Source organism: Podarcis melisellensis, assembly GCF_964234715.1.
Source record: "Podarcis melisellensis genome assembly, chromosome: 3".
Classification (NCBI taxonomy): Eukaryota; Metazoa; Chordata; class Lepidosauria; order Squamata; family Lacertidae; genus Podarcis; species Podarcis melisellensis.
Genome location: NC_138530.1, coordinates 58,557,654 through 58,577,411, shown reverse-complemented (window position 1 = coordinate 58,577,411; position 19,758 = coordinate 58,557,654). Strand labels below are relative to the sequence as shown.

Below are 19,758 nucleotides of genomic sequence, written 5' to 3'. Positions count from 1 at the left end.
TGGCCGAACTGGAAAAATCAGAGTGCAGTCCCTGAAGATTGGCTTGATGTCTCTTTCTAAGGGCCTTCTTGAGGAGAAGTATAGATGTGAGTATTATGGGAACGCCCCCATTTTCTTTAAGCAATATCATAATATGGTTTTATCACGCCAAAATGCTTAGCAATAATGTTGCCAAAAGTCAGTGACCATTATATTACAGGAACATGTCTGCAGAGTGAGGTTCAGGCACTCAATTCCAGCAAGAGCTGTCAATTATGTCACGTTTGGGCAGAGGGACTAGAAACGTTAATTGTTCTGCATAGTTTAGAATGATTAGCTCTTTGTTGTGATAAACAGCACAAACAGAACATGCATATATTTAATTTATGGAAGCAGCAAGCAGTGAGGAGTGAACCAGAGTTGATTGAAGCAGGTGCAGTTGTGTGATAACACCACTGCAAAAGAACATGCCGGTATAGTGCCACTGTGCTAAATGTGGTGACTTTACAGTCACCTTTTGCTCTGATATTTGATCTTGGGGAATATTTCAGCTTCATTCTCAACCAAGCCAGCTTTCAAATGAAATGTGCATTGAAAATGCACTGTAATGCCCAAGGCCCAGTGTCAAGGTCAAAGTGTTTTAGGACTTACGTAAATGCAGTGATGAGAGATATTGTGGTCCTCCAGATGTTGTCTAGCACCCATCATCCTTGGCAGTTGATTGTACATATGGGAACTGGCAGCCCAACATCTAGAGGAACACAGGTAATGGTTTTCCATCCATGCCCACGTGTTCCTAGTTGCCAAGTGTATTACTTTCTTCCATGGCAACTTTCCAGAACCATACTGTCAAAAAGCAAATGTCTTAACTAGCACGTAATAGGGTCAAAACTTCAAACCATTATTTATTCCCCAGGTGACTCAAGAAATCACAGTAGTTTTCACATATATTTCTACTGTGTACAATTTAGCTGTTACAGTTGAATTCTTGAGAATGACTTAAGTGAAAGTCTGATGTTAATGGAAAATCCTGCAGAAGGCATGCCTGAATGGTCTCCCAAGAACATGAGCTTGTAACTCCACAGTCCTTTTTACAAGCTAGTTTTTATGCTTGCTGTTCACACTAGGATTAGCTTTTTAAATTGTGGAGATAGCATCTGTTGTTTAAAATTTATTCTAAAGATGAACATGCAGTCTTCTGTGTAACTAATACAGATGTTTAATGCTGTTGTATTCATACCAATGCTGTGGATCTGAGATCCATATAATTGAATAAAGGCTAATATTATTGTAAATGATTATTTAAACAAGCTGGGTTTTGTTCTTTGCTTACAAGCTATCAACTTGACTGTGTCTTACTTCAGGTTTCTTAACAAAAATCAGTCATTTTGAGTTCTGTGTATGTGTCTGTCTTCTAAGTACCATGCATCAATAAATTCCACTACTGTAGTGCTTTTAGAAGGTAAAGACTTTAAAACAAAACCTCTTTCTAGGAGTTCACAAATTTTAGATGACCTTCTCAGGCAGACAAAATGTGTGGTTGACATTGACTTTGCTCCTCCAGGTGAAATTTTGTCTCCTAGATCATCCTGGTTGTGTTAAGAGGTGTGCATATGAACCCACCTGTATGTTTAGTACTTACATATATTCCTATTCACACTCCCAAGAGGTTTGGCTTATTTTGTTGTAAACGTGCACTCACTATAAAACGTGCTTACCTTTAATCTTATGCCCCAAGTTCACACAACAGCAAAAAAGAAAGATTGGTTTATTACCTGAAATGAAAGTGTAGATGCTGCTTTCAGACAGCAGTTACAGTGGTGCCCCGCAAGACGAACGCCTCGCAAGACGAAAAGCCCGCTAGACGAAAGGGTTTTCCGTTTTGGAGGCGCTTCGCAAAACGAATTTCCCTATGGGCTTGCTTCGCAAGAAGAAAGCCCATAGGGAAATCTCCGGGGACCTCTTTTAAATGCTGGCGGTGGGGAGCAAAGCCTTCCCCCCCCCCTCCGGCCTTCAGAAGAGGTCCAGGAAGGCTGGCGGGAAACCTTCGCTGCCGCCCACCAGCATTTTAAGATCGCCCCGGGACAGCGGAGAAGTCTCCGCTGTCCCGGGAAGGCAGGCGGGGGGGGGAGCAAAGACTTTCGCCCCCCGCCGGCCTTCAGAAGAGGTCGGGGGACAGACTGTCCCCGGACCTGGTCTGAAGGCGGTTTCCATAGGAACGCATTGATTGATTTTCAATGCATTCCTATGGGAAACCGTGCTTCGCAAGACGAAAAACTCGCAAGACGAAAAGACTTGCGGAACGAATTAATTTCGTCTTGCGAGGCACCACTGTACAATATTAGCGGATCAAGGTCTGTGCCTTTTGTTTGAGAGTTATGCTCTCCCCATCAATAACCAGCCAAGGCAGCGTTTCTCTCACCGATTCCTTGGTCCATAGTCCAGTGAGGCAAAGGGATGAGCATTGAGGAGCAAAGAGGAGGTTCACAGTGGAACTTTGAGCTACCTACCCAACCACTGAACATCTGGGAGATTAAGTATTATTTTGAACCAAGGTATCCTTTTGGAGAAGGGAGGGATATTTTGAGATGGGTTTTGTGTACCATACCCAGTTTGTAGTTGAAAGGGCATTATCCTAATGTTAAATGACTAACTAGTTATCTTATGTGTTTCCTGAATCATGACTTTACTTTTGGAGAAAACATTCCAGTATCTGTACAAAACTTCATTCTCTCCTACATGAGGTGATGCTTAGACTTTGCTGGAAACACAAGATCAGCGTGTTAATCTTTACATTAAATATTAGGAGGTCAAAATATTAACTCATGCCTTCCAGATTACATTTAAGATAAGGACCAGTACCAGGATCAATATAGTTTATTGAGGGGTATATTTTATATAGGTTATGCCAACTTCACTGATTGACAAAAATAAACCAGGGGAAAACAAGAGGAATTTTGAACATATGCAGAAATGGTAATTGCTACTTCTAAAAATTGCTAATGTAGAAGCAAACAAAGCCTCCCTTCTTTGCCTGCATTCCAGATCTCTTTAAGGAAGTGGCAGGACCTACAGAAATGTGTGATCAGAGGCAGCTTGGGTTATTGCTTCATGATGCCATCCAAATTCCACGACAACTTGGTGAAGTAGCTGCTTTCGGAGGCAGTAATATAGAACCCAGCGTCCGCAGTTGTTTTCAGCAGGTAGTAACTTTAGCTTTCCTTTAGCAGATTTAAATGTGTCTCTTGACTTACTCAGACTCTTCTGTTTGGGCCAGCTCTGGAATTTACAGAAACCACCTATTTAAAAAGAAAAAATGGGGAGGGATGATGTCATAGATCTATAATACTAAATACAACTACTATAGCTTCATGCAGATAATTATATTAAAGGAATTTTTCTATGAACTGGAGTAAAAAAAAAACCCAATCAGTTTTGTCACTCTGACCCAAATAAATCATGATGGCATACCCAGTGTGCCATCAGCAGCAGAAAGCTGATTATTGTCATCTTTACTTAATTGAATATTGGTAGCAGGAGTGCTCTGATGACTTCAGTGTTAGTCACAGTATCATTGCTGTGGGGACCCCCAGTTGGGAAAGATCCAAGTTTCTTTAATAAGAAGAAAAATGTGAAGGTAGATAAGTTTAAAAAAGAACATTCAAATATTTTCTAATCTGCTTTTCATTTCTTAGAATAACAACAAGCCAGAAATTGATGTAAAGCAGTTCATAGACTGGATGCATCTCGAGCCGCAGTCCATGGTGTGGCTGCCTGTTCTACACAGAGTGGCAGCTGCAGAAACAGCAAAGCATCAGGCGAAGTGCAATATTTGCAAGGAGTGCCCAATTGTCGGCTTTAGGTAAGCAGAATAAATCATTTACATGTTAAGAGAAGAAGGAAGAGAAGTGGGTGGCTTGTACTTAAAAACTGTTGAAATCTAAAATTTCTTTGGTTCCTGATTGTGAGGAGAGGGGTGCTTTTAAACTGGCCCCACCCTCTTTTGATTGGGCCATGTCCATATAATCTGTCTGTCTGTCTATTTTGTAACCCATCTTTTTCTCCAGATGGCATACAAGATTCTCCCCTTCATCATTCAATCCACAACAACCCTGTGAGGTAGGTCAGGCCAAGAGGCTGTAACTGGCCCAAGGTCACCCAGATGACCTTCATGGACAAGTGGGTATTCAAACATTTAGCTCCAAGGTGCTTGTCTTAACACTCTAACCACTACACCAAACCTGGGTCTGGTCATGCCGCTCTCCACATATGACCCCCAAATGGCACATGTGGCCTAGTTAAATAAAGGCTGCTGAGCCCTGAACTACCACATAGCCTACTTACATACCTGCTGCTACAAAACCATTAATCTTCTCACATAAGATCTGGTAGAATGCATATTTTCTCTGTTTCATTCTTTTGTATTGTACAAGACATCTTCAGATTGCTTTAAAAAAATTATTCCGCCATTTTAAGGCAGGAACCCGAGTTGCATATGTTATTGCTTTTTCTGTTTTGAGAAGGCAAGGTATAGCAAAACAGACTGGGCTAAAGCAGGCTTGGCAAGCTGAGACTACAACCTCCCATTGGCCTCAGCTAACGTGGTCAATTTTCAGGTGTGATGGGTGGAGTCCAGCAATACTTGGAGGGCCACTGGTGTCTCACTCTTGAACTAAAGAGAAGTTGAAGGAACACTAACACTGAGAGCACAGAAAGTAATGTGGCAATTTTTGTACTGCAGTGAGCTGAATTTTACTGCATCTACTCATAAAGGTGAATTATATGGCCAATGTGATATTACAGTGGAGGTCATGAAAAACAGGGCTCCACATAAAACGTTGAAACAGCTGGTTCAGCATCTCTAAATGTAATTCTCTAAATTATAAACATATATTCATGCATCAGAAAACAAAAATAGCAGACATCTGCATTAAATCTAGCTATAAAAAGTTCCAAAACTACATAGAATTGACTAAAGCAATCACTCTCAAACCTAGATGGCAATCTATCTACTGTAGCATGAACTGCCTTAACAAGTTTGTTACACAAAAGAATATAATCTGTCTTCTACAAGAAGAGCAATCTAGTATTTCTGATATCTGTAGCTCATTATAATTATTATCATCTACCTGCATCATTAGAGAATGCCACTGAACACTAAGCTAAAGTATAAAAAACCCTTTCTAAGTTTGTTTTTAAGAAAGCAAAGCCTCAGGTTCTTTAAATGCCATTTTAATGTTGAACGAATGTAGATATATAGCAATGTGTATCACCAGTTCTATCTTCTGCTCCACAGAATTTATTAGAGAGAAAGAGTATATTTTGCTTCTCTAATTCTGTCATCTATATGTAAAATGATTCTTCAATTGATCATGACAATAGGAAACCTAAGGTCTTACCTTCACATGTTCTCCACTGATTTCACAACTGTTACAACCCAGTAGGAAATTTCCGAGCCATAATGAGATCTCGTACTAGGCTTGTCACCCAAACACATGTAAGGGTCAAGAACTAATTGTGTTAGCTGTCAATCACTTTATTTATTTATATAGGCATTTATATGCTGCCTATCAAAACAGTTTTCTCAAGGCAGGTTACAATTAATGCTACAATTAATGAATGCTTCCTTCTCAGGTGTTCGTCTTAGTCACTTGACACTTTCTGACGTTAAATTTGCATATTGCTGGATGTCTCTGACAGTCATTTTGAAATTCAGTGAACAGCTGTATAGCACGGGTAGATCAGCTTTCTATATGCTGTCACTTGTTGTTAGTCTTTAGAAATGTGATGCCTTTCATTGAGTCCATATACTCCTCCCTGCCTCTTGATGGCACAACCCTGTACACTTGTTCCCATATTGTATTTTTGGACTTCAGAGGTTCAGAAAAAAACTTTGGGCCCCCCAAAATAAAAGTTGAAAGATTTTTACTCAATAGATGTCAGCATCACATAAAGTGGTTCATCCACAGCCTGAATCACCTACAGTTGATCACTCCTTGCCTTAAGAATGTACATTAAAATATTAAATCACATAGTTTCCAAATATTTTATATATATTTTAAATAGTGGCATATACATTGTTTAAATAAGTGGTTAATTGGCAGGGCTTGGAGTATGACCATTGGGATTGCGCCTTAAGCACTTGGAAACCAGAATAAGAGTGCTTCTTTCCCTTTTTTTAACCTACATTAGAATCAGTAACATGGTAAACATAGTTATGGAAATATAATGTGGCTATATGCCTTTATGTGCATGAGAAGAAGGAAAAAGTAAGGCATAAATTGTTATTCACAAATGGGTCTTCACATCTCTTTGGCTACTCTGAGTTTGACTAACACTGGATTATCACCCATTGTTTTTCATTTATTTTACTTTGAATCATTGGTTTAAGATGCTGTGAGCTGCACTGAGAATTGTTTACAGAAATGAGACTAAAAGCCAGATAAACTTTAAAGCAGATAATGTATTTCCTAATATCTGAAAGGTACAGCGAAAATGAGATTCTTCACATTTATTAGTATAATTAGTAGGAGTTATTAGTATGCTGTGGTCTAGTTAAAGTTGTTGTTTATGTAGAGCAGGGATAAGGAATCCAGAGGGCCATATTTCTTCTTGGGCAAGTTGTATGTTTTTGAACTGCTTTAAACCATTTTAACCTGCCCTGTAACCTTAAAGTGAAGGGTGCGTAGGTAATATATCTAAATAATAACAGTAACAATATTTTAAATATGATTGTGTCTTGTTGTGCCAGCCAATAAATAATGAAACATGGGCCACACCAAGCAGTGCTTCCACTTAGATTTCATTAAAACTGTTTATCTGATTTTGATCAAGATTCTACTCAGTTCAATATCCTGTTCCTAAAAATTACACTAGTTGTGGCAGTTTCAGATGTGTAGCAATTCCATGAGTGGTTTTTTTAAATAATAATAAAAAGAATGAATATTGGGTGGGGGATCAGGATTCCAGTGAGGGGCAAATGACTATAGCATCCTTACCCACCCACCCCTGCCACGATCCCAAGACAAATATGGATCCCTGTACCTACTATTTATGTCAGGGAGGGAACAACCATAACAATAGTCAGTTCCAAAGATTTGAGGAAATTTCAATCCCAAGTCTTACATTTGTCTCCTCTGAGACCCACATAAAATCTTTGAAAATGAATACCTTTGTTTGCTCATAGGTATTGAGGATTTATCCTGCTACCGTTGAACATTTGGTTGTTAAATTGTGTTTTATTTTATGAATTTTATTGCTTTTAATGGATTGTACTTTGTCGTTATTGTTCTGAACTGCTCTGAAAATTAAATTATTGAAAAGCAGCATTAAAAAATGCATGTTTGATAAATAAATAGAGTTGACAAGACTGGGTCCAGACTTTGTTTCCCATCAATGAAAAGCGGTCCTTCTGTCTGCAGAAAACTTCTGAACAAGCAGAGTAATCTTACTAATGGAACGTGGGGTGGAATTGAAAGGCGGTTTCCCCCTATAATCCCTACCCCAATCTGCTGGGGACTGTAGAGGGAAGAGAAAAATGGGGAGAATCACTTCCCACCTTTCCACCAGTAGGAGTAGCATGAGCAAAATCTGGATGCAGTTCACTGTGCTTGCTCCCATTCATTTGGGCTCCTTAACATATCACAATATAAGTACTGCTAACACTGCAATGTGTAGTAATTACAATAGGACGATGGGCAAATGGTAACACAGTGGGATAAAGGTTTAGGATGGTGAGCCCAAACAGTAAGATTGTGTGGAGATCTACTTCAAGCTTCAGAGCCTATGGAGACGGGCTACAAAGTGGTTAAGATGTCCTTAAAATGGAGCCTTCATAATTTTCCCATTACATTCACAGATATCGGAGCCTGAAACATTTCAACTACGATGTCTGTCAGAGTTGTTTCTTTTCTGGTCGTACAGCAAAGGGTCATAAATTACATTACCCGATGGTGGAGTACTGCATACCAGTGAGTAGTCACTTACTGACTCTTTCTAATAGATTGTTCGTGGATTATACCATAATTTTCATGTCTCTCCCATTCTTTGGGAACCTATTGATTCATTTATTTTGTTTAAGTGGTGTGGCCTTAAAAATATATATATACTAGTTTCAGGACCAAGGTTCTTTCAAAGTAGCTCACAATAAAAAAAAATACTCAATACGCCCCCCCCTACCAAAGACAACATCACCAATTTGATAATTGTGGTTCGAGGACCCGACCCCCGCAATGTGGAAAGAATACACACGGACACGTGATATAAGGTTAATGGGCAAGGAAAGGCCACAACTTTATTGATTACAGCAGTGAAAAGGTATTGGCTTAGGCATTGGATTTGAACAAGTGGGTTTATTCACCAGTAGGTGGAGCCAGTTGATGCCGATCCAACTATAGGCTCACCCCTAATGTCACCGAGGGTCGTGCCATGGCCTCCCGCCAAGCAGGCATCGGACAGAATACACGACCGCCAGATTCCTTTAACGGAATACCCCTAAAAATTGAAGGCATAGGCGATGGCCACACCTAGCTCTTCGACACAGCAAAACACATTATTCCAATGCCTAACCTACCCACCAATACCACAAAAAGTTGTGACGATTGCTACGAGGTAGGCGAAAAAACCAAAAAGGCCTAATGCCAAATGGAAAAACTCCTACCAGGCCCCCTAGACAACCAGGGCGACCAACCTAAGGTCCATAGCAAGGCCAGTGACCTAAGCCCTAACTAAAAGGGGAGTGGAGGGTGGGTGACTCGTGGTGAGAGGACGAAGAATGAGGCCGGGCGAAGGCTGCCGCCGCAGCAAAAGGCTGCTGAACACGCCCCCCTCAGGCACCTGGTTGGATGCCTGCTGAGGGGCGTGGGCGCCAGCCAGGTGAGGTGAAGGCAGGGGGCAAACGCCCCCTGCTAGGGGCGGAGCTCGGGCTCCCGCCCACAACCACTCCCCTCTCTTGCAGGGAGGAGAGTCTTTGTGGTTCGAGGACCCGACCCCCGCAATGTGGAAAGAATACACACGGACACGTGATATAAGGTTAATGGGCAAGGAAAGGCCACAACTTTATTGATTACAGCAGTGAAAAGGTATTGGCTTAGGCATTGGATTTGAACAAGTGGGTTTATTCACCAGTAGGTGGAGCCAGTTGATGCCGATCCAACTATAGGCTCACCCCTAATGTCACCGAGGGTCGTGCCATGGCCTCCCGCCAAGCAGGCATCGGACAGAATACACGACCGCCAGATTCCTTTAACGGAATACCCCTAAAAATTGAAGGCATAGGCGATGGCCACACCTAGCTCTTCGACACAGCAAAACACATTATTCCAATGCCTAACCGCCACCCGAGCCGCAAGGCAGGATGAAGAATGAGGCCGGGCGAAGGCTGCCACCGCAGCAAAAGGCTGCTGAACACGCCCCCCTCAGGCACCTGGTTGGATGCCTGCTGAGGGGCGTGGGCGCCAGCCAGGTGAGGTGAAGGCAGGGGGCAAACGCCCCCTGCTAGGGGCGAAGCTCGGGCTCCCGCCCACAACCACTCCCCTCTCTTGCAGGGAGGAGAGTCTTTCCATGAATTCAGCCTATCAGCTTTTGAGTAGATACCAGTTAGGACTGTGCTGAACAGTATCCAACCCATTGTTTGCTGTTAGCTGCCCTGTACATTCTTAACTGAAAATGAAGGCGAAAAATGTTTTGTAAATAGAATCTATATGATCTTACCTTTGATCTTACATTTTAAAAAAGTAAAATTCTTAGTAGTAGAATTTTAAAAAATAATTTAATATTGTTACTATTTTGATAAATTTTACTAATTAGTTTTCATGGAAAATAAGAAATGCTAATAAGAAATGTGAAATGTCCCTGAATATGTTCTAGATAATGCTGATACCTGTTCTTGAGTATATTCCTTTTGCAATGCTTGAGATTACCTATGGGGCTCATAAAATAGTTTTCTGGATTCTTTGCAAGTAGTGACGTGTCTTTTGATGAAAGCTGCGTCCCCCATCCTAAATGCCACATTTTAAAAGAAAAATGAAAATTCAGTGCAGCACTAATTAAAATCACACTGTGAAAACTGCTTTTTCCATGGAGTCACAGTTGTGATATTTAAAGGTTTTCAACCACGTCAACAGGGCCAATTGTGTGGGTGTTTCCAATGGAAGCTGAAGGTAAAAGCAGTTACAAAAATAAAACAGAGTTTGAGAAAAACCTAGACATCATAAAAATAGCTCTCCTTTGTGGATTATATAAGCGAACTAAGTGACATGCAGAGGATGTAGATTGCGACATGCTACCTAGAGGAGGTACCTGCCTGGCATGCTCTACTAAAAATTTTTAAAGGGCATTTTCATGCTTTCTGGCACTCGTCACGGTGTGCACCAGAAGTGGTTTAGTCATGTAGGCCACATGTCCCAGAAAAGCTGTCTGCAGACAATGTTGACTCCCTCAGCCTGAAAGCGGAGATGAGTGCAGCATCCCATAGTCAAATTCAACTGGACTTAGCCATCCAGGGGTCCTTTACCTTACTAAAAATAAGAATAAGAATTATTCAAATGTGGTAGGAGTCATAGATTCAGGTTATTTCAGACAGAGTTGAACCCTACCATGTTGTGCAGTATACCAGGGATGGGATATCTGTGGCCCTCCAAATGTTTTTTGACCTTCATCAGTTCTAGCCACCTTGGCCAGTGGTCAGGGATGGTGTGAGTGGTAACCCATCAACATGTATAGGAGCACAGATTCCCCATCTCTGCAATGAACAGGCTATTTTAGCCTACTTCTACTTTCATTCCCCTTGTCCAAGCCACTTGTCCAGGTTTCTTGCAAATTGGTTCTGAAAGAGCCAGGTTACAATACCTAAGCACACTTACTAGGGAAAAAACCTTAGCAAATACTGAAGAACTGCTTGGATTGCTCTGCTTGATATTTTAAAGCAAACACAATAGACTTCAGACCAGTGTCAGCAGAATAAAATGATAACACTTTCAGCGATGAAAACGTTATTACAGTACCAGCTGATAAGGGAATGTAGTGTTGTTATCTGGAGCAGACATGACTGTGAAAGATTTATAAACAATTATAGGGTATGTATTTCTATTTTTCACGCGATTGTGATCCTGTTCCAGAAATGGGACTCAGCATCAAAGCTACCTTACATCTGAGCAATGCCTTCCTCTATTCCTTAAAGTGATTATGGATATTTACTTAATCAAAACACCAAATGTTATATATTGACTAAAATCCACAGAGAGGTATTTTTTCCACCAGGCAGGCTGCAATTCCACATATGAGCCATTCTCTAAATATGTAGGGTCCCCACCCCCACCCCCCATCCCAGGGGTTGCCTAGCTCAAATCCCACATTAAAGACTTCTTTTTTATCAGTAAATTACAGAAAGTTCAGGATATCAGCATCACACAACAGGAGGTCCTAACAGAATGAATTTGAAAGATGATGTCCCAACATCACTACCACCCTCCTCATTCTGTTTTTTCACTGGCTTAAATTTATTTGGACAAAACATATTTTTCCATTTTAATGAAAAATTGTACTGGCAGGTCAAGAGTATTGCCATAGATTCAACATGACTTAAGAAGTTGCCAGTCTTTGTATGGGACAATTTGAAAATGCCTCTATAAACCTCCCCATCTCTAACCGCTACCAGCAGATCATGTTCCTGCAGTAAATATATAGAGGGCATCTCTTTAATTTCACATGACAGCTAGGAAGAATTATGAAAGTTCTACTGGTGAATTAAGAGCTGGATAAGAGCATCAATTTTGAGATGCATTCAAGTACTATTATCTGGACGGCCTGGTAAAAAGATCCTTGGATTATCTTAAGTACATAATTATTCAAGAAAGCCTCAGATTGCAACACAAGTTTGTAAGATCTGATACTTCTCAGCCTAAATATATTACAAACAACTCACTGAAATGACAGTTTCTAGGAATTTGATACAATTGTTCAAATAGCAATATCTTTTTCTTGTATTCAGACTTACTACATAAAGGTAATCTAATTATGTGTTGTGGGCTGCAAGAATTAGAGTAGAAAAACAGAATGGAAACTACATATAACTGAGACACTTAAATTGGATAGGCTAGTATGCAGCTGCTCCTATAGTCCAGTAAGTGCTTCACTCAGGAGTTCCGCAACTTTTAACTCCACCACAGGGTTATTTTTCCATACGGCAATTGTAGCTATTGTTATAATACAGACAGAATCAACAGTTTGTATCTTGATGTGAATAAATGGGATTTCCTTAGTGAATAGCTCTGACAGACAATCTTTATTGAGGAAATGAAAATGGCAGGAGGAACTCTGCAGAGGAGCTCTGAAGAATCAATCTGCTTTCGGAATAATATGGTATTACGAGTGAAGTACTTAAAAAGCTGTGGGTTGCTCCACAGAAAGTTATCCTGCCAAAGACCATCATCATGTTGAGACATTGCCAACCAGATGTCAGTGAGAAGCCTGCAAGCAGGCCCTTACTGTGGCAGCCCTCTTCCCACTTGTGGTTCGCAGCAACTGGCATTCAGAAGCATACTGCCTCTTACAGCAGAAGTAGTACAGAGCCCTTGTGACTAGTAGCCACTGACAGCTGTATCCTCCATGAGATTGCCTAATCCTCTTTTAAAGCCATCCAAGTTGGTGGCTTTTGTGGCTTGTCATTTCCTTTAAAGAAATCAGCACAAACAAGTGTGAACAGTTATTTAAAGGTTTGTATACTGTTAAAGTTTCAAGCACTGGGGAAAGCTAGGTTAAATAAGGTCTCACATACATTAAAATCTTCCGTTGTCCCAACATGATGAAGTTCAATAGAAGTGACTGTGCTCCCTGGCAGGGATGCATTAAAAAGCTCTCCTCTAGTTTTAAGCCTCAAAGGGAAATTATGGAATTGGAAAAAGGTCAGCTTCAGCACTTCTCACACTATGGCAAGGAACAAATGGAGCAATAAGTCAAGCAAAGTGAAATGGATTTTGTCCATGCAACATCTGAAAAACCAATCTTAAAACCATCTTGAATTATTTTAAAACCACACAAGGCCAACAAACACCCAACTACTGAGGAATAGGTGTTTCCTATATAGTTTTGGAATTGCATACTGGATGAGACTTCATTGGGGGCTATTTGACCACCAGCAAAAAAACACAATCTGCAATTAAGGTATCTAAATCTCTCACAAATAGCCTTAGCAACGGACAAAGAAATTGTTTGTTGTTCTGTGCTTATTGGCATCGTGATGATTTTGTTTTCTATAATGCAAACCAATGTGGTCTCTATTATTAGGGTAGGGATTCAATTGACTGCAATGCCACCCACATATTAGTCATTCGTTATTTATTTCACAACTCTCTTGCTTGCAGCAGAAATTAAAATCAAACAAACACACAAATAAAACCATAAAATGGAAATATCTAAAACCATAAAACAAGCCGATACAAACATCAATATAACAAGCTCACAACAGCATAAAAAAAACATCCAGTCTGATAGGATTTTAAGATTTAAAAGGTATTCACCTGGCACCAAAAAGACTATAACATAGGCAATAGGCCAGTCCCCCTGGAGAGGGCACTGGATGAGTGCCACCACTGAAAAGGCCCTCTTTTTGGCAGATACCCACCACACCTCCTTAGATGGGGGCACATTGAGAAGGGCCTCAAGATGAAGTTCTTAGGCTCTGGGCAGATATATTTGGGAGAAAGGTGGTTTTTCAGCTTATCTGATCCGAAGCTATTTAAAGGTCAATGCAAGAGCACTGTGAATTGGATCCAGAAGTGGACTAGAAACGGATGACAAAGCACTGGCATGATATTATTATCCTACCCATCTTAACAGTCTTGCTATCCTGTTTTTGACCAGCGGAAGTTTCTGGGCTGCTTATAACGGCAGACCCACATGCAACACTTTGCAGTCAAAAAGTAAGAGTTTATCAGAGCATGGATAACTAAGGCTAATCTGTCCCAAAAGAGCCATGATTGGTATATTAGCCTAAACTAATAAAAAGTTTTCTGAGTTACAGAGGCCACATGTTCATCCACTTAAAATGCTGGATCCAAGAGCACCCTTGCATTTATTGTTATAATTATACATTATATAATACATTATTATATATTTAATTTATAATATATACCATATTTTTCGCCCTATAGGATGCATTTTTCCCCTCCAAAAATGAAGGGGAAATGTGTGTGCATCCTATGGGGCAAATGCAGGCTTCAGGAAGCTATCCGCAAGCCTTGGGAGCCTGGCGCGACTTCCCCCCCACCTCCCAGAAAAGCCAGGAGAAGCCCCACACTCTTTAAAGGGATTGCACGGCTTCTGCAGGCTTTTGTGAAAGGTGAGGGAATCCCCCCACCTCCCAGAAAAGCCAGGAGAAGCCATGCAGCCCTTTTAAAGAGCGCACGGCTTCTGCCGGTTTTGCGGGAGGTGGGGGAATTCTGGCTTGGGAACAGCCTTGCTAGTCTCTGCAGGAGAGCGGGGTGAAGGCACCCCGCTGCCCTGGAGAGGCTTTGCGCGCAGCCATCCCCAAGCTAGAAGAGGCAATAGAAGCCGGGCAGCCCCTTTAAAGAGCGCACAGCTTCTGCGGGAGGTGGGGAATACTCCCAGAGTTTGTCGGGGCTGGTGGGGGAAGGCTTGCGGATAGCAGTCTGTTCTGGGGGCTGGGGTCGGGGGAAGCTCGGGCTTCCCCCGCCCCAGCCCCGTGCCTGGGGGGGGGGACATTTTTTTTTTGCTTTATCCCCCCCCAAAAAAACACCTAGGTGCGTCCTATGGGCCGGTGCATCCTATAGGGCGAAAAATACGGTATATAATCAATATAAATATGATCAGACTTATGATTAAAGATGTTTTGAATCAGTGCTTAATGAACATTTTGGAAATCCCTAGTCCTGAATGGGGTAACTGTGCCCCTGAAGGACCAGGTGTGCAGCCTGAGAGTCATTCTGGACTCACAGCTGTCCATGGAGGCACAGGTCAATTTTGTGTCCAGGGCAGCTGTTTATCAGCTCCACTTGGTACGCAGGCTGAGACCCTATCTGCCCACGGACTGTCTCGTTGGAACGGTGCATGCTCTGGTTATCTCTCGCTTGGACTACTGCAATGTGCTCTATGTGGGGCTACCTTTGAAGGTGACCAGGAAACTACAACTAATCCAGAGTGCGGCAGCTAGACTGGTGACTAGCGGCCGCCGAGACCACATAACACCGGTCCTGAAAGACCTGCACTGGCTCCTAGCATGTTTCTGAGCACAATTCAAAGTGTTGGTGCTGACCTTTAAAGCCCTAAATGGCCTTAGTCCAGTATACCTGAAGGAGCGTCTCCACCCCCATCATTCTGCCCGGACGCTGAGGTCCAGTGCCGAGGGCCTTCTGCTGGTTCCCTCACTGCGAGAAGCCAAGTTACAGGGAACCAGGCAGAGGGCCTTCTTGGTAGTGGCACGCGCCCTGTGGAACGCTCTCCCACCAGATTCCAAAGAGAACAACAACTACCAGACTTTTAGAAGAAATCTGAAGGCAGCCCTGTTTAGGGAAGCTTTTAATGTTTAATAGATTATTGTATTTGAATATTCTGTTGAAAGCCACCCAGAGTGGCTGGGGAAACCCAGCCAGATGGGTGGGGTATAAATTATTATTATTATTATTATTATTATTATTATTATTATTATTATTATTATTATACATTTTGCATCTTCCATTTGTCTACAGCAATGTCATCTCAATAAACCCTTTGATACTTCTGACCAGCTTCTAACCAAGCTTCTTTCTCAGAAGCTCTGTATGTTTGTTGACATTAAGACTGAAACCTAAAGGGGGGCTTGAATTGGGAGTCTCTGGCTGTAGAGACAACCACTTACTGTGCTACTCTGCTGTGTTCTTGTGAGGATTGGCAGGCAGTGTTTATTTTTTTTCTTAGTTTTGATACCTCTGGAGAAGAGGTAGCAACAGAATCTCAAGCTAAAAATCCTCAGTTTTACAAAAAAAAAAAAGTACTTTGGAGGATTAAAATAGTCTCTAATGTTTGTGATTAAATTACCTTTCCTTTTGAACGTAATTGGATAGCTTTTAGCATTTTGCCAGTTCTAGCATTTGTTGCAAGTCACTTTATTAAATTGAAAAATGTATATAAGTTGCTATATAATTTAAGAACTGCTGGCTTGTAAAGCTAGTAACAAATGAAGAAATTGCTTTTTAGTCCCAGGCTTATTTAATCTTATTCTTTTGTGTTCAGCTTAAGTTTATCTTTAATGCCCCAACTCTTAAAATCATTGCCATTTACACTTTCCTACTATTTCAGTTGGCAGTATTAGTCATTGACAGCAGAATTGAAAATATTTAATTTGCACTCTCTGTATTTTTCATTTTTCTAGACAACATCAGGAGAAGATGTACGAGATTTCACCAAAGTGCTAAAGAACAAGTTCCGGTCAAAGAAATATTTTGCTAAACACCCACGGCTTGGCTACCTACCAGTGCAAACTGTTCTAGAAGGTGACAATTTGGAGACGTAAGTTTTGAATACACAGACAGACCAATGGGTTTTTATATACAATTTTCTCCCGTTAATACATATTTTTTTGTTAAAAGCCACAGTAATTCCAAGAACATTAAAGTGAATTATAGATTAAGGCAAGAATTGTGCATTAAAACTTAGATGCAGCTACAATGACTGATTAAGGAAGCAATATGAAATGTTTTGATGAAATGACCCAGTGCAGCTAAAGCTAAGCACTTTTCAGTTCTGCTGATTTGAATGATTAATATTAAAAGTGCTTAAATTGTGCTGGATTGTGCCCAGAAAACCTGTTCCTTAACAACAAAAGCGCATTCATTGAAAAAGAGGGAGGAGAAAATGCAGCTACTGCCTAAGATGTCCTCAACAAATACTTTCATTCTTAAGGACTTTTTCGTCTTAAACTGTATTTTTCTAGGTATGTAGGCACCTCAACTGCAGTAAGATGAAAGTTCAGTCAGCATTACTACTATGTAGTATTCACACTTCTGGAATACCCTTGCCTTCTGCTTCCCCTTTTGTTCAATAATAACCATGCCAAAGTTTTTAAACTGGATAGTACACCTAAATGCTGGAATCAAATACAACTGTGCAGCATAATCAGAGTGAATTTTCCCAGTGAAAGCAGTTGGTTCTGTTGGTTTTAGGAAAATTTAAACAAATTCCTAGTGGTTAAGGACATGAGGTTTTAAGAGAGTTCCACTTCTGGCCGTGGGATAGTGAAGTTAAGTTGGTTTGGGGCTATTTGCTGTTCGTTTGCTTTTCAAAAGGCTGAAGGTATATACCTCTTGATTGTAAAAAAAACCAAAAAACCCAATAACATGCTATACACAGTTTACAAAAAAATAAAACAGTAGCATCAGTAAAAACAATTATCGACAAGTATTTTAAACATTCAAATACTAATCAAAATCAACAATACGCTAAAAGCAGATTAAAACACGGAAAAGTGTTCTACATATCTGGGTAGGCTTGTCTGAATGTCTTGAGCAGGGCGTGCTAAAGTCTCTGTTGTGGTTCACTTTTTAATGTCTCAGTCATAGCTAAACCAAAGTATTTGGGAGGGCCAATGGATAAACAGATCATGCTTTTTACCTGCTTGAACTGCATTAACTTTTGCTGTCCTCTGTTTTTCCCCCCTCTCTGTCTGTGTGTGTGTTTTTCTTGCAGTCCTATTACACTCATCAGTATGTGGCCAGAGCAATATGAGTGAGTAATTGCTATACTCGCACCTGAAGAGGTGCTGGGTTAAATCCACTAAGAATTCCTTATGCGCGTTCTATGAAAATTAATGAGGCTTCTTCCTGTGCACAACCATGCTCTTCTGCATCTCTCATTCATTCCTGTTGGATAGGCACTGGAGAAATTCAGATTGTAACCAAGTAAATGAATGTTGTGCAGTTAGTAATATATTTGCATGAACTCCTCAGCTAATGAATACTCGTATGAACAACATTATGTGTGCCTAAACTTTTTAATTTTTTTCTATTTTTTTACAATTTGGTCTTCATTTATTTTCCTTTACTCTTTGGTTTGACAGTCCCTCCCAGTCTCCCCAACTATTTCATGACGACACACACTCCAGGATAGAGCAGTATGCCAATAGGTAAGCACAGGGAAAAGTACATTTTATTTACATTGCAGAACATGATGTGGACAATATAGAATATGCTTTTAAAAGTCTGTTGTACAAACCTGTACAAAAAATTGTATTGAATGTTAAAGTAAGGTGATAAAGTTTAATATTTAATTAAAATGGCACATCTGGAGAGCTGCTGTAGGATGGCCAATATTATAGACTGGCTATAGAATTTTTTAAGCACTTCTTTTACTTGAATGGTTCCATGAAGTGGCACACAAAAAACAATAGTAAAACAGGTTAAAACATTTAAAATAAGAAAAATTGAGAACTCCAACAGAAATATTATGAATCACAGATTCATTACTCAATTGATCCCAAGTACCACATGAAAGAAAACTGTTTTCACTTGACTTCTTAAAACTAATAAAGAAGGCAAGATTTGTTAAGGTTGAGTTCCATAATTTTGGTGCCACAAATAAGAAGGCCCTGTTCTTCATCACCAGCATCTGCATCTATGATGCAGGAAGCAAACAGAGCAGGGTCTCCCTATGTCGCAAGTTTTCCAATAGGTTTCATGCAGGTGGTAGTACTCCAGTCTTCGCTTCAATTTTTCCATTTTAAATATAATTCTATATGTTTTTCACAAATATATTTAACACCCTCCAATAGGGCTTATTTTCATGTTGCCTTGATTCAGTGAAATACACATAGTACAATGGCTTTGTCATTGATTTCAAAAGCATCCTCCTACAGCCAGGCCTAAATGATATGAGTAAGACAAACTGTTTGTAGATTTCACTTAGAAGGTCAGCCGAACATGGCTTGCAATTTAGCTATCTCCTCCTCGATCCACTGAAAGGCACAAACGTTTTGATAGAAAAGATAGGATGAAAGAAGATGAATCTTGATGAAGAAGCAACAAAAATTGAAGTAGTGATCTAATAGCAGTTTATAAAGAAAGGATGACATGATGGGTATAGATTTTAAGCATGAAAACATTCAGTGGAATCAATTATGAATTGGTGTGTCATCCTCACATTCAGTTCCATTGATTGTCTAACACTATAACTAACATACCTAAAGTAGGCTCAAAGCAGAATGAAGTGTGGTCTTATTTGGGTTTTTTTGCCTGAGTTTTTGTTCTCTTTTAGACTGGCCCAGATGGAACGGACCAATGGTTCTCTGTTCACAGATGGTAGCTCCACCACAGGAAGTGTGTAAGTAAATTAAACAAGTATAATTGCTAAAAAAGGTCAACTCCTTTGCTTGTAATTGTTCACCAATTACAGTGGAATTTAGCTTCCAGCAAGTAACAATTAGAACTTCTCCGTGATCTGCGTTAATGTCACACTGCCATAATAGTATAAACTGGTAGTATGTAAGCTGGTAGCATAAACTTGCAGAGTTCAATAAGCCAAAGAGAGTAATTTAGTACAGAGGAGAGGTTTATTTTTGTGTGTGAGGCAGCATGTATTTCCTTACAAAAATATACTGTAGTTTACAAGAAAGGTTCCTACCAACAGTTCTCATAGCTAATTTTTGAGCAAAACCCATTTTTGTTTTAGATTTTCTTCCAGTCTGCATACTTAGGGGGTGCATGGGGAGACAAAAGGAAGAAGCTGTTTGGAGAAGTTCTACCAACGAGCTACTTTGTTAGCTTTGGCCCAATGTTTGCTGTATTTCGCTCT

At 40.4% G+C, this 19,758-nt stretch overlaps 1 protein-coding gene across 4 annotated transcripts in view; it reads left to right on the top strand.

Moving 5' to 3' along the window:
• UTRN (utrophin) overlaps positions 1 to 19,758 on the top strand; it is a gene marked incomplete at its 3' end in the record, with an annotated part of 317,155 nt that overhangs the window by 277,854 nt on the left and 19,543 nt on the right. For 3 of the 4 annotated variants that reach the window (XM_081905086.1, XM_081905087.1, XM_081905089.1), the window contains 8 exons: positions 1 to 86; positions 3,025 to 3,182; positions 3,675 to 3,841; positions 7,838 to 7,949; positions 16,346 to 16,482; positions 17,659 to 17,697; positions 18,029 to 18,094; positions 19,222 to 19,287. In XM_081905086.1, coding sequence (XP_081761212.1) covers positions 1 to 86; positions 3,025 to 3,182; positions 3,675 to 3,841; positions 7,838 to 7,949; positions 16,346 to 16,482; positions 17,659 to 17,697; positions 18,029 to 18,094; positions 19,222 to 19,287 — 831 coding nt within the window. Of the gene's footprint in view, positions 87 to 3,024; positions 3,183 to 3,674; positions 3,842 to 7,837; positions 7,950 to 16,345; positions 16,487 to 17,658; positions 17,698 to 18,028; positions 18,095 to 19,221; positions 19,288 to 19,758 lie in introns of those variants that run through there. The other variant, XM_081905088.1, reaches the window with a different exon arrangement.